General features: G+C 34.6%; 1 protein-coding gene across 6 annotated transcripts in view; it reads left to right on the forward strand.

Annotated features, from left to right (window-relative positions):
- UBR3 (ubiquitin protein ligase E3 component n-recognin 3 (putative)) overlaps positions 1 to 12,494 on the forward strand; it is a 186,019-nt gene that overhangs the window by 89,997 nt on the left and 83,528 nt on the right. For 3 of the 6 annotated variants that reach the window (XM_014545642.1, XM_014545644.1, XM_014545646.1), the window contains exons 20-24: positions 1,679 to 1,820; positions 4,428 to 4,532; positions 5,946 to 6,119; positions 6,306 to 6,338; positions 8,752 to 9,212. In XM_014545642.1, the coding sequence (XP_014401128.1) occupies positions 1,679 to 1,820; positions 4,428 to 4,532; positions 5,946 to 6,119; positions 6,306 to 6,338; positions 8,752 to 9,212 (915 nt within the window). The remainder of the gene's footprint in view (positions 1 to 1,678; positions 1,821 to 4,427; positions 4,533 to 5,945; positions 6,120 to 6,305; positions 6,339 to 8,751; positions 9,213 to 12,494) is intronic. The other 3 variants (XM_014545650.1, XM_014545656.1, XM_014545660.1) reach the window with 1 other exon arrangement.

Genomic DNA, 12,494 nt, shown 5'->3' on the forward strand with positions numbered 1-12,494 from the left:
CTTCTGCGCATGGGCCACGAAGTTTCAATCGCACTGTATGTGTGCGCCCGCACGTGGTATTTTGTGGAAGAGCCACACTCAAGGGGCCAAAGAGCCGCATGTGGCTCGCAAGCCGCGGTTTGCCGGCCACTGTGTTAGAAATATGTTAATATCCTTTATTAAGGGTGTGGATTTGTCACTTTCTTTGTGTAATTCTCTCAGATTTTGTCTTTTATGTTTTGAGTCTTCTGTTCATACAAGTTCATGATTATTATCTTCCTGGGAATCTGTTATTTTTCCATCATAGAAGAGACAAACTTTCTTAGTTCTCATTGTGAGTTATCCTTTCATTGAGGGTAAAGCTTTTCAGGTCTCAGCTTTATGTGGGATCTCAGTTCCATCTCTAAGCCTGGTGTGAGTCCAACACCTTGAGATCTAAAAGACTTTAAAACCATTGGCAAACACAGTGTTAGTGCTTGTTATTTTTTCCCGTTACCTTGGAGAACTCTACTTCCTCTTTTGTGCTTCAGATATGCCTTCAAAAGGTTATATGTTATGTTTTATCCAGCTTTTCCAGCTGTAGTGGGGAATTTTTAGGTTATCTATTTTATTCAGTTACTGCAATTGGACATTTAAAATAATATATTTTTATCGATTGATTTTTTTTTTTTTTTTAGAGAGAAAGGAAGATAGAGAAATACATTGATTTGTTGTTCCACTTATTTATGCATTCATTGGTTGATCCTTGCATGTGCCCCGAAGGGAGATTGAACCCTCAACCTTGGCATTTGGGGACGATGTTCAAACCAACTGAGCTACCTGGCTAGGGCACAACTGGGAATTTGTTTGCCTAGTTCTTTCTGTATTCTTTGTATTCTTTCTGTTTGTTTTCCTTTGTTAACATTTTCCTATTCATATTTCTCTTTAGTTTTAGCTCTCTCCACTCATTTTTATCCAATATGGAAGGCAATAATAATGTTCGTTTGGCTTTTTCAATCCTCATCTGAGGATATGTATTTTTTCATTGAGAGAGGGAGGGAGGAAGAAAAAGAAGAAGGGAGGGAGGGAGGGAGAGAGGCAAGGTTGGAGGGGGCGGGGAGAGAGAGAGAGAGAGAGAGAGAGAGAGAGAGAGAAACATTGATGTGAGAAACATTGATCGGTTGCCTCCCATCCACTTGTGCCCTGACCAGGGATTGAACCTGCAACCTGGGTATGTGCCCTGACCGGGAATGGAACCCACGTCCCCTTGGTGCACAGGATGGCACTCTAATCACTAAGCAATGTTGGCGAGGGCCCATTTAAAAATTTTAAGCAATTTGATTAAAATAGTACTGCATAGCCCTAGACTGTTTGGCTCAGTGGAAAATGTCAGCCTGCTGACCAAAGGGTCCTGGGTTTGATTCTGGTCAAGGGCACATACCTCTGTTGCAGGCTCCTCCTCGGCCTGGGCCTGGTTGGGTCGTGCAGGAGGCAACCAATCAATGTGTTTCTATCACATCGATATTTCTCTCTGTCTTTTCCTCTCTTCCACTCTCTCTAAAAATGGTAGACAATATTTGGAAAAATATCCTCGGATGAGGATTAAAAAAAAAGTACTGCATAGGAAATGTGACAAAAATTAATGACAATAAATCACAGTTTATACTACAGTTTAATCTTGAGTCTACCATCTAATTTTAGTTTTGTTTTATTTTTACAGTTTAAAACAGAATGGAAAATTCCCTGGAAATCCTTGGCCTCCTTATAAGAAAAGGACACCACTCCATCCCAGCTATAAAGGTCTCATGAGACTATTGCACTGTAAAACTTTACATATTGTGCTATTCACTCTGCTTTACAAGGTACAGTAGTGATTTGAATAGAAAGATTCCGATTAGAATTTATTTCCATAATTTTCAAATAGCAGTGCTAAAGGATAATATTTACATAAAAGTACCACTTATAAAGCAAAGTGTATTTATACATTTAAGATGTATGAGGGTATGTTATAATCACATGTTTATGAATTCTAAGTTAAAAATAATGGAATAACTATACCATTCTTTGTGGGAAACTATGTTATCCAGTTCCAGATTAGGAATATTTATAGATAGCTTCTGTAGAACAAGAAGTGAATATGGTGAGATTACAGGGAGATTGGGATGAACAACAGGGACCAAACAACCACCAGTAGCTACTAACATGACAAAACTAAGATGACAGCTATGGGGGCCAGTAACCCTGTGTTTAAGGTTGTTCTCTTGGTTTTTTCACTCTTATCAGGAATGTGACATGGAGGGATGTGAATGGGTTCCTATATGACACATTAAGATTTTGCTCGTGTTAAAGACTTTAGAAACTCAAAAGATGATATTTTTACTTTCCTCTTACCTTGAATTTGTTTTATTCTTGGCTCTTTTCACATAAACTGACTTATTTATTTGGCTAACATTAATAGTGTACTAAAAAATTGCATGCATAATATAGTGGTGTATGCATATAAAACAGGCATATTTATGATGTAATCTGGATAAGAGATGAAAGACAAAAGAACTATACTCATGTTATAAGATGAAATTACTATAGACAGTTACAAAGTAACTATAGACATAATAAACATAATTAGATACAAAGAAAAACTACTGTTCTTCCTAATTAGAATTTGAAAAATTAAAAAGCATAAAAAGAAAAATAAGCATATTTGTTATGCAAATTTCCAATGACTACATACACATTTATTAATTACTTAAGAAAATATATATTAAACTTAGTTAAATAGACACTAGATTTTTTCTTAATGTTTGCTATGTACTAGTAATGGAATAATCCTTTTAGATTTTTGTATCCCTCCCTTCTTTTCAACTCTACCTGAGCAATTTTTCAATTTATTCTTGTTAAAATTTTAGACATGTGTTTCAAAATATCTTAAGTGGTTTATTTTTATTAATTTCCAAGAGGATTATTCAATAAAATTATTAAAATTTTTCTTTTCTTCATTAAAAATGTAAAATATTTTTCCTTACTAAAATTATATTTGTATTTATTTTACAAATAACAGACATTTTTGAATGTTTACTTAGTGCTAGATTTTGTTTCAAATGCTTTATATGTACTTATATACATTACTTTGTTTAATTCTAGCAAAATTTATGAGTTAAAGGTGTTATTTTTATTTTTCAGATATGATTTTTGAGTTTTAGAGGTTAAATAACTAGTTCAGATGGTTAATCTGAGCACTGTTATAATTAATGAGTAGTAAGTCAATAATTTATGATTTAAAAATTAAAGTCTTACTGTGAATGATTTATATTCTCTCAAGTTATATTTTTCAACCTTTTATTTGCTTACTGTAAAAATAGCATTTTATCAAAAATAGAAAGGCAGTGTTATAAGGTTATTACGAACAAATTTTTTAAGGTCTGAACTTTATAATAGCTTTTAATTTAATAATAATAGAAAAAACTTTTCTAACTGACATTGCATTGGCAAGTCAACTTTCTAAAAACCAATGTCAGTAAAACATTTTCCCTCCTGCCATGTTTATTAACAAACATTAATATAGAACATGTTAATAAAATTCCCCAGAAAAGTCACTTTAATTTTTTCGCAGTATCTAATAAAGTGATTTTTTTCTTAGCTATGAAATTGAAGCTGTAGGATGGAATGTCACAGGATTTCAAGCCAAAATTTACTTGAATTTAGTAATATTTTATGTATCAAGAGGAGGCAGTGTAGTAATGGTAGATAATCTTTGGGAGTCTGAAATCTGTGTTCTAGTTTTGCTTACACTAACTGTATGTGTGGCTGAGCCTTGGTTTCCTTTATAAAGTAGCAGATTAAAAGGATGACCTCTGTTGCCTCCCAGCCTTCAACCCACTTCTACTGCTGCTCTGATATCCTTGTCATCAGTAGAAGAGTGTCAGCAAATTAGGATGTAAAATATTCTTGTTATTTTTTCAGATACTAGTATATTTATAATAATGGATTTAGTGGACTGTTTAATGTGTTAACCTTTAGGAAATCAGTGAACTCTTATTTTTAGATATTGCTTAAAATACTGTGTGATCACCCTAACCGGTTTGGCTCAGTGGATAGAGCGTCGGCCTGCGGACTCAAGGGTCCCAGGTTCGATTCTTGTCAAGGGCATGTACCTTGGTTGCAGGCACATACCCAGTAGGGAGTGTGCAGGAGGCAGCTGATCGATGTTTCTAACTCTCTATCCCTCTCCCTTCCTCTCTGTAAAAAAAAAAAAAAAAAAAAAAAAAAGTGTGATCTTGCATGGGAACTTGTATTTTTGGTTTAGTTTGTCTTTTCACCAAGATGTAGCTTTATTACATGTTTGATCATGCTATATACTTATATATATGTTTATTTTTTTAATCTATGACATTAAAATGTTTTTGGATATTTAAATGTAATATATTTTGTGGAAAAAAGTAATTATGAGGCATTTTTTTCCCTTTTTAAAGATTTTAATGGATCATCAAAATCTGTCAGAACATGTACTCTGCATGGTTTTATATCTGATTGAATTAGGACTTGAAAATTCAGCTGATGAGGAATCAGATGAAGAGGTAAGTAATTTTGTACATTTTTAGACATTAAAGCTTATAACATTCCTTAATAAAGGTAATATGTTATCTTGAAATGTATTTATAAAATCATCTTATATATGATCTTAACAACTACTGGAAAAGGCTCTTTTTGATCTTTAAATTCAGGGGTTTTTAGCAGTTTCACTGATACATTACACTCTACTTGTAGAATTATTGAATTTGAAATTGGTAAATTCATTATCTGTAGACCTGAGAAAAGTAGTTAATGAATTTTTGGTGTTATGGTAATAACATTGATTACTGGTAATAATCAGTTCAGTCTAGAAAGTCTAATAATTTGATTAGGGATTATTTTTGAGAAGCAAATTTTTTGGGTAAAGATTTTAAGTTAGTGAAGTGAATGGTGTTTTATGGGAGAACTAGAGGCCCGGTACATGAAATTCTTGCACTTGGCAGGTAGTGTGGGGAGGAGGTCTCTCAGCCTGGCTTGCACCCTCTCGCAGTCCAGGAGCCCTGGGAGATGTCCGACTGATGGCTTAGGCCCGCGGGGAGCGGGTCTGAGCCGGCACTTGAACATACTTAGTGCTGCGTGGAGGTGGGAGAGGCTCTGGCCATCACTGCTGCACTTGCCAGCTGTGAGCCTGGCTTCTGGCTGAGAGTGGTGCTCGCCCTGTGGGAGCGCATTGACCACCAGGGGGCAGCTCCTGCATTGAGCGTCTGCCCTCTGATGGGCAGTGTGCGTCATAGTGAGCAGTCGTTCCACTGTTTGGTCGATTTGCATATTAACCTTTTATTACATAGGATGTTTAAAGTACTTAAGTATACAAGTTAAGATCTTTCAGGACTTTAAAAGTATCATTCCATAAAAGCAATTGTTTCTACAAATTGATTTTAAAATATAAGGCTTCCTCATTCCCTCCCTTCAAAAAGACAAAATACAACACAACAGCAAAAAAAAAAAAACCACAAAAAAACAAACCAAGTAAAAAGACTAGGCAGTTGAATCAACATATATTCTCCCATAGATATTAAAGGATCATTAAGATTCCTCTAAGACTAGGTCAGACTTTTAGTTGATTTTTCACACTTTCTTCTACAGTTATTCCATATTACCATTATTTGGCTATATAATGAGTTGCTACTAACGAGTGATGAAAAATATTCTGTACGTTAAGTATTTTCAGATTTAAAATGTACTTTTCAGGAGAAATTTAGCTGACTTCCTTTGAATTTACCCATATTAATATTGAAAAATTTATTCTGGTATTTTGTGTTTGAATTTGGTTTTATTAGCACTTTATAATTTGTGGATGAGGCTATGGGGATTTAAGAATATGACAGACAGTGGATGATTATTTGGGCTTGTTACACCTCTCTTGTACCTTAGACCTGACTTGACAAGGCTTGATATTCATTATGTTTATGTTTTAGGCATCAGTGTGTGGACCAGAACGTTGTCATGACAGTTGGTTTCCTGGCAGTAATTTAGTAGCCAACATGCGACACTTTATAAACTATGTTAGAGTGAGAGTTCCAGAGACTGCTCCTGAAGTGAAGAGAGACTCACCTGCAAGTACCAGCTCTGATAGCTTGGGTTCTTTACAAGTAAGTGTGGAAGGGAGAAAGAGAAAAAGGAAACGCTTTATGTTATGTTCGGACAGATACATTGTTTAGGTCATCCTGTGATATCCAAAAGAAAAATAAATGTGGTTGTAGGTAACTATAAATTGTCTTTTATTTTCTCTGATATATCTAAGCAGCTTCACCTCTCTTTTTCCTTTAATCTGCCAGAGTTCACGAAGGCCTAAAGTTCTTCAAAGAGAGGTAGATGTATGTGATATTTGCATTAACTAGCAATATGGCTTTAACTGGAAATGTGGAAAAACACTGAAGTATTTGTGTGTGTATATGTATGTTTAATTAATATGATTAAATTTAAAGAGGTGTTTCTTTAATGTATACGTGTGTGTTTTTAATATAGTGATTTAGGTATAAATTTAAAGGAAATTCATATTATTGAACTTAAAAAATAATACTGAGTGCTTAATAGTGGGTTTTTCTTGGTAGTATTAGAAGTATTTTACATCAATTATGAACAGCACATTTGGGTCTGTTTACATTTAGCATTGTTACTAACAACTTAAAAATAAATGTTTCCTAAATCAAAATAAATTAAATGTTTAATTGCCGGCAGCATGCCCATTTATAATTTTTTTATTATGGCAATTAATTAACTTTGATAAAATAAGCTCTCAAAACTTAAACTCTATATATTGTGTATTTGGATTCATTTTGGAAATCAGCTCTCATTGCATGTAGCTTAATTAATTTTTAAAAAGCAGAAATGAAATATATTGCAGTGACATGTCAAATAACTAAACTTAAACACCTAATGCCTACAATCTATATTTTTGTGAGTAGGGAACATTGAATCAGACATTTCTCATAGTAGAGTCCTGTGGTCAGAGATTTCTTTGCCTTTGACAACATGTTCTTGCTGTGAACATCATAAAGAGTTTTTATTAAAATATTGGAATCTTCCTAAGAGGCAGCTTTTGCCTCTTAGGCTGGTAGAGAGTATTTTGAAAAACAACTTGGCCCTCGCCAAGTTTCTCAGTGGTTAGAGCATAAGCCCAAGGACCAAAGGGTTGTGGGTTCGATTCCCAGTCAAGGGCACATACCTTGCTTGTAGGCTCGATCCCCAGCCTGGGTCGGGGGCCTGTCAAGGCATATGTGGGAGGCAACTAATCCATGTGTCTCTCTCACATAGATGTTTCTCTCTCTCTCTCTCTCTCTCTCTCTGTCTTTTGCTCTCTCTTTCTTCCCCTCCCCCCTCCCTTCCACTCTAAAAAAAATCAATGGAAAAATATCCTGGGGTGAGGATTAAAAAAATTAGAAAAACAGTTTGGATGTTGAAAAATAGTGTATATTATAATTTAACTCATCAAAGCATTGGAGCATTGTTTTTATTCTTGCTTAAAAAATTAATGAAATGTATTAAACTGATGTGTGTCTTAATTAAAAATGATTTCTAAGAGCTCTAATTCAGTTTGACAGCTTTAGGGTAAAGGCTATTTAGACAATACATTGAAAAAAATGGTTTTTAAAAATCTGTTCAAATAACAAATTATAGTGATACTCAAATATGAAACAGATAAATTTGATTTTCCATCTTTATATTTCATATTAATAACTTTAAGCATATGTTAGAAATAATTTTCAAACTTTTGAAGTTCCTTAAAAATGAAATTAATTAGCAGTTCATATTTATTAGCGTAGAAAAAATTAATTTATAATTTTATTCACTGGAAAATATGGCAGTTTTTTAGAAATTAGTAGAGTATAGTATTCTTTTTTTTTAAAAAAAAATCCTCACCTGAGGATATTTTTCCATTGATTTTTATTTTTTTAAAATATATTTTTATTGATTTCAGAGAGTAAGGGAGAGGGAAAGAGACACAAACATCAATGATGAGAGAGAATCATTGATCGGTTACCTCCTGTACGCCCCACACTGGGGATCGAGCCTGCAACCTGGGCATGTGCCCTGATTGGGAATCAAACTGTGACCTTCTGTTTTATAAATTGATGCTCGACCACTGAGCCATGCCAGCTGAGCTCCATTGATTTTTAGAGAGAGTGGAAGGGAGGGGGAGAAACATAGACAGAAACGTTGATGTGAGAGAGACACATCGATTGGTTGTCACCTGCATGTGCCCGTTGGGTGGCAGGGCTGGTGTGGCCAGGGTTTCAAGCCTGCAGCCAAGGTCAACCCTTGACCAGAATTGAACCTGGGACATTTAAGTCTGCGCTGATGCTCTATCCAGTGAGCCAAACTAGCTAGGGCAAATATGGTATTCTTGATGAATGTTGGGTAGAACAGCTTTTCTTTTTTTAAACTGATGAGGAACTTAATTTATGATTCCTCTTTAATATGACTATAGATACTACTCAAGCTTAGTCTGTTTTCTCTAGTAGATAGATAGATTCAGGAAGTTGCAAAAGAGTTATCTTGGATTATCTCCTTTCTCCTCTTCATTGTTATTTTCAGATTGAGTGGGTCTAAGTATATGTAGGAAAGAGAGGTGAAGAGGCAGATTTCTTAAAAAGAAAATCTATTGAAACATATCTGCATGAAACTTTGAACATTCCCTTTGGAAAATGTAGTACTAATATGTTTTTAAACTTGACACTGAATAACTTCTTTGATTTCTTTCTTTTTCTTTTTTAATGGTAGAATTCTGGTACAGCCCAAGTTTTCAGCTTAGTAGCAGAGCGTAGAAAGAAGTTTCAGGAGATCATCAATCGTAGCAGCAATGAAGCAAATCAGGTGGTTCGTCCTAAAACTTCAAGTAAATGGTCTGCTCCTGGTTCAGCTCCACAGTTAACTACAGCCATTTTGGAAATTAAAGAAAGTATATTGTCTTTGCTAATTAAACTTCACCACAAACTCTCAGGAAAACAAAACTCCTACTATCCTCCTTGGCTTGATGACATAGAAATTTTGATCCAACCAGAAATTCCTAAATATAGTCATGGAGATGGTATAACTGCGGTAGAAAGAATTTTACTAAAAGCTGCATTGCAAAGCAGAATGAACAAACGTATCATTGAAGAGATATGTAGAAAAGTGACCCCTCCTGTACCACCCAGAAAAGTCACTGCAGCAGAGAAGAAAACATTGGACAAAGAAGAAAGGTAATTTTTTATTTTTACTGTTTTTAACATGAATGGTACAGTTTAAGATTTGATATAGCTTCCCTTATTGGCTGAGGACCTGGGTGTTTAGTAGGTATAATCATAGCTTAATGTTTTGTAAGATAAATGGAACCAAATATAGTTGGTGCTTGTGTGTGTAGTATGCTTGAGTTAGTTGTTGTTGAGAAAACAAGGTTTCTGACCCCAGCATTAAATTACTGCCTTAAACTTCTAGGTCCCTGTGGAAAATTGCTACTTCTGTAATTACCATGGGAATCTAATAAATCTGCTGTTTTCAAAAACTTTTATCAATTTAACTTTAAATGAGAACAGAAAATTTAAAAAATATATTTTAAATATATCTCAAAATAAAAATCGGACTATTTTAGTTCCTTTTGGTCCTTTCCACTCTTTTCAGTGTGTGATCACTGATTATTAAACAAGGAATGTTTTAAAACAGTGATGGCGAACCTATGACACGCGTGTCAGAAGTGACACGCGAACTCATTTTTTTGGTTGATTTTTCTTTGTTAAATGGCATTTAAATATATAAAATAAATATCAAAAATATAAGTCTTTGTTTTACTATGGTTGCAAATCTCGAAAAATTTCTATATGTGACACGGCACCAGAGTTAAGTTAGGGTTTTTCAAAATGCTGACACCCTGAGCTCAAAAGGTTCACCATCACTGTTTTAAAACATACTTATGACTCTAGCTTTTGGAACTTTAGATTGCTTTTAATTTGTTGTTAAATTCTGATATTTATAAATTAAAAAAAAAATCTTTCTTGGATGATTTTCCTTTTTACCAAGATAAGGAGGCTAGCAGGAGGCTCAGGCTTAGCAGTAAAATTGATGTGCTCAGGTTTGTCCATTACTGAGTTTAAGAGAGACATCCAAGTGAAGATGTCCAGTCAAATAAATTTGACTTGTAGGGGAGAATTCTGAGTTATAGCTACAGATTTGGGCACATAAATAATAATTAAAGCCTTGTATATGGAAGAGTGTGTACAGTAAGAGAACACTTAATATAGGACTCAAGGAGAAAACATTAAAGGGAGTGACTGAGGAAGGAGTACCCACAAAAGTGACTGAAAAGGGATGGCTAGAGTAGAATAGGAGGAGAACTTCAGAGAGTGGCATTAGAGAAGGCATGAGGAGGTTCAGGAAGGAAGAAACTTCTCAACATTGTTAAGTGCTGCAAAAATTCAGAGAAGATTGGCTGTTCTGTTTGACCATATAGTTAGAAAGTCATCTTTGGTAACTGTATCAGGAGCAATTTTAGTCACATATGTAGTTGTACTTTATTGCTGATGTGATTTCGTTACAGATAATTTGTTACAAGTATACATAAAAGGCTTTGGTATATTATGAATTTAGGAAAGTCCAGATTTCTCATAGTACTTTATAATAGGAAATAGAGGCCTGATGCATGAAATTTGTGCAAGAGTAAGCCTTCCTTCCCCCAGCTGCCAGCACCGGATTCCCTCTGACACCCAGGACCCGAGCTTCCCTCTGGCTGCCGGCAGGCACCCAGGACCCGGGCTTCCCTCGCAGACCCGGCTTTGTCCGAAAGGTCGTCTGGAAGGACGTCTGGTCTAATTAGCATATTATACTTTTATTATTATAGATTGTTATAAGTAACAATTTAGATGACAGTTCATTAATTTTGAATTAGTAACTTCCTAGAATTTAATGGATCTGATAAAATCATAAGGTCAAAATGAGTTAAATTTTTATTTTTGTTAGTCTTTTCTAAATTGGTGATTTTTTTTTTTTTTGGTTATAGCATAATGTGTTGGGTTTTTTTTTTAAGGAAGATAAACATCTGTGAGTCAAAGTTTGTTTTATTTGGTTAAAAACATTTTGTGATTATTACTCAATAGACATGATACTGGAGAACATAGTTCAGATGCTATTTTTACAAAAGCTCTAATGCTATTATAATAAATAATATTCTAAAAAAAATTCCAAGACTTTCTCTGTAATGGGCTTTAGTTACTTTGAGCAGTGATGGTATTGACAAAAAGTTGAAACTATTTCTATAGCAGACAGCTAAGAATTAAGATGAATCTATTTGAATCTCACTATGCTTCTCACATTATCTTTTCTCAGTTTATTTTGGCTTTGGGATAAAGTTTTATAATAAGGGCAGAATAGTTCACAAGCGTTTAATGATGATCCATTCCCAAGTACCTGATCTATAGACAAATTTGGCATCACTTTCATAATAGATTAACTCCATAGAAAACTAGATACAAATAGGAAACCTTAGATGGTTGTAACATTATGCAATCTCAGTGTCTCCACCTCTGGGGTAATAATGGAAAATTCTTGAGTTGTACTGAATCTGCCAGAACTTGTTTATGTTTTTATTCATATCTGTGCCCAATTTTAGAAAAGAATAACCTACATTAAGAAAAATTAACAATGAAAGGAAAAAATAACAATGACACTCCTCCCCTCCCCCCGGAAATTATACAAAGCTAGTATAGATATACATTTTTTTTTTAGCAGCTTAAAGTGATACCCATTTATTTACTCACTGTTTCTGTATGTCCAAGTCCAGACATCGTGTGACTGGGTTCTCTGCTCAGTCTCACAGGCTAAAATCAAGGTGACAGCCATACTGATCTAGAGCTTAGTCTTCCGGGCTCATGTGGTTGTGGCAGAATAGAAATGCATTTTAATTCTAGTGCCAAGCAGTTACATTTGAGGCTTTCTTATGTTTGATATGTGGATTTGTTTTTTGAAATATTCTCTTACGGAATATATTCTAAATGTACATGTACATGTTTAAAGGTAAGCTGTAAAGTGCAATAACAGTGTTTTAATTTAAAAAACATACTGAGCCTTATAAATTTACAAAATAGTGCTATACGAGACCAAGCATGTATCCTGTCAAGGCTATTGTTACTTATAGCACTTTTGGAGGTCTCATAGAATGCTCTGAGCAACTATAGCATATTTTTGTTTGTTTCCACTTTTTCTATGGTGGCAAATTTTTGTCTTTTGAGGATGGATTTAATTTTTCAAACCATTTTATTTTATTTTATTTTATTTTTTTTTTTGTATTGTAAGACAAACTCTAATCCGCCTCATTTATTCTTTTTTTTAATAAATCTTTATTGTTCAGATTATTACAGTTGTTCCTCTTTTTTCCCCCCATAACTTCCCTCCACCCAGTTCCCACCCCACCCTCTGCCCTTACCCGCCCCCACTGTCCTCGTCCATAGGTGTACGATTTTTGCCCAGCCTCTTCCTGCACCCCCCACACCCCT

This window comes from Myotis brandtii, unplaced genomic scaffold (genome assembly GCF_000412655.1).
Source record: "Myotis brandtii unplaced genomic scaffold, ASM41265v1 scaffold112, whole genome shotgun sequence".
NCBI classification, from domain to species: Eukaryota; Metazoa; Chordata; class Mammalia; order Chiroptera; family Vespertilionidae; genus Myotis; species Myotis brandtii.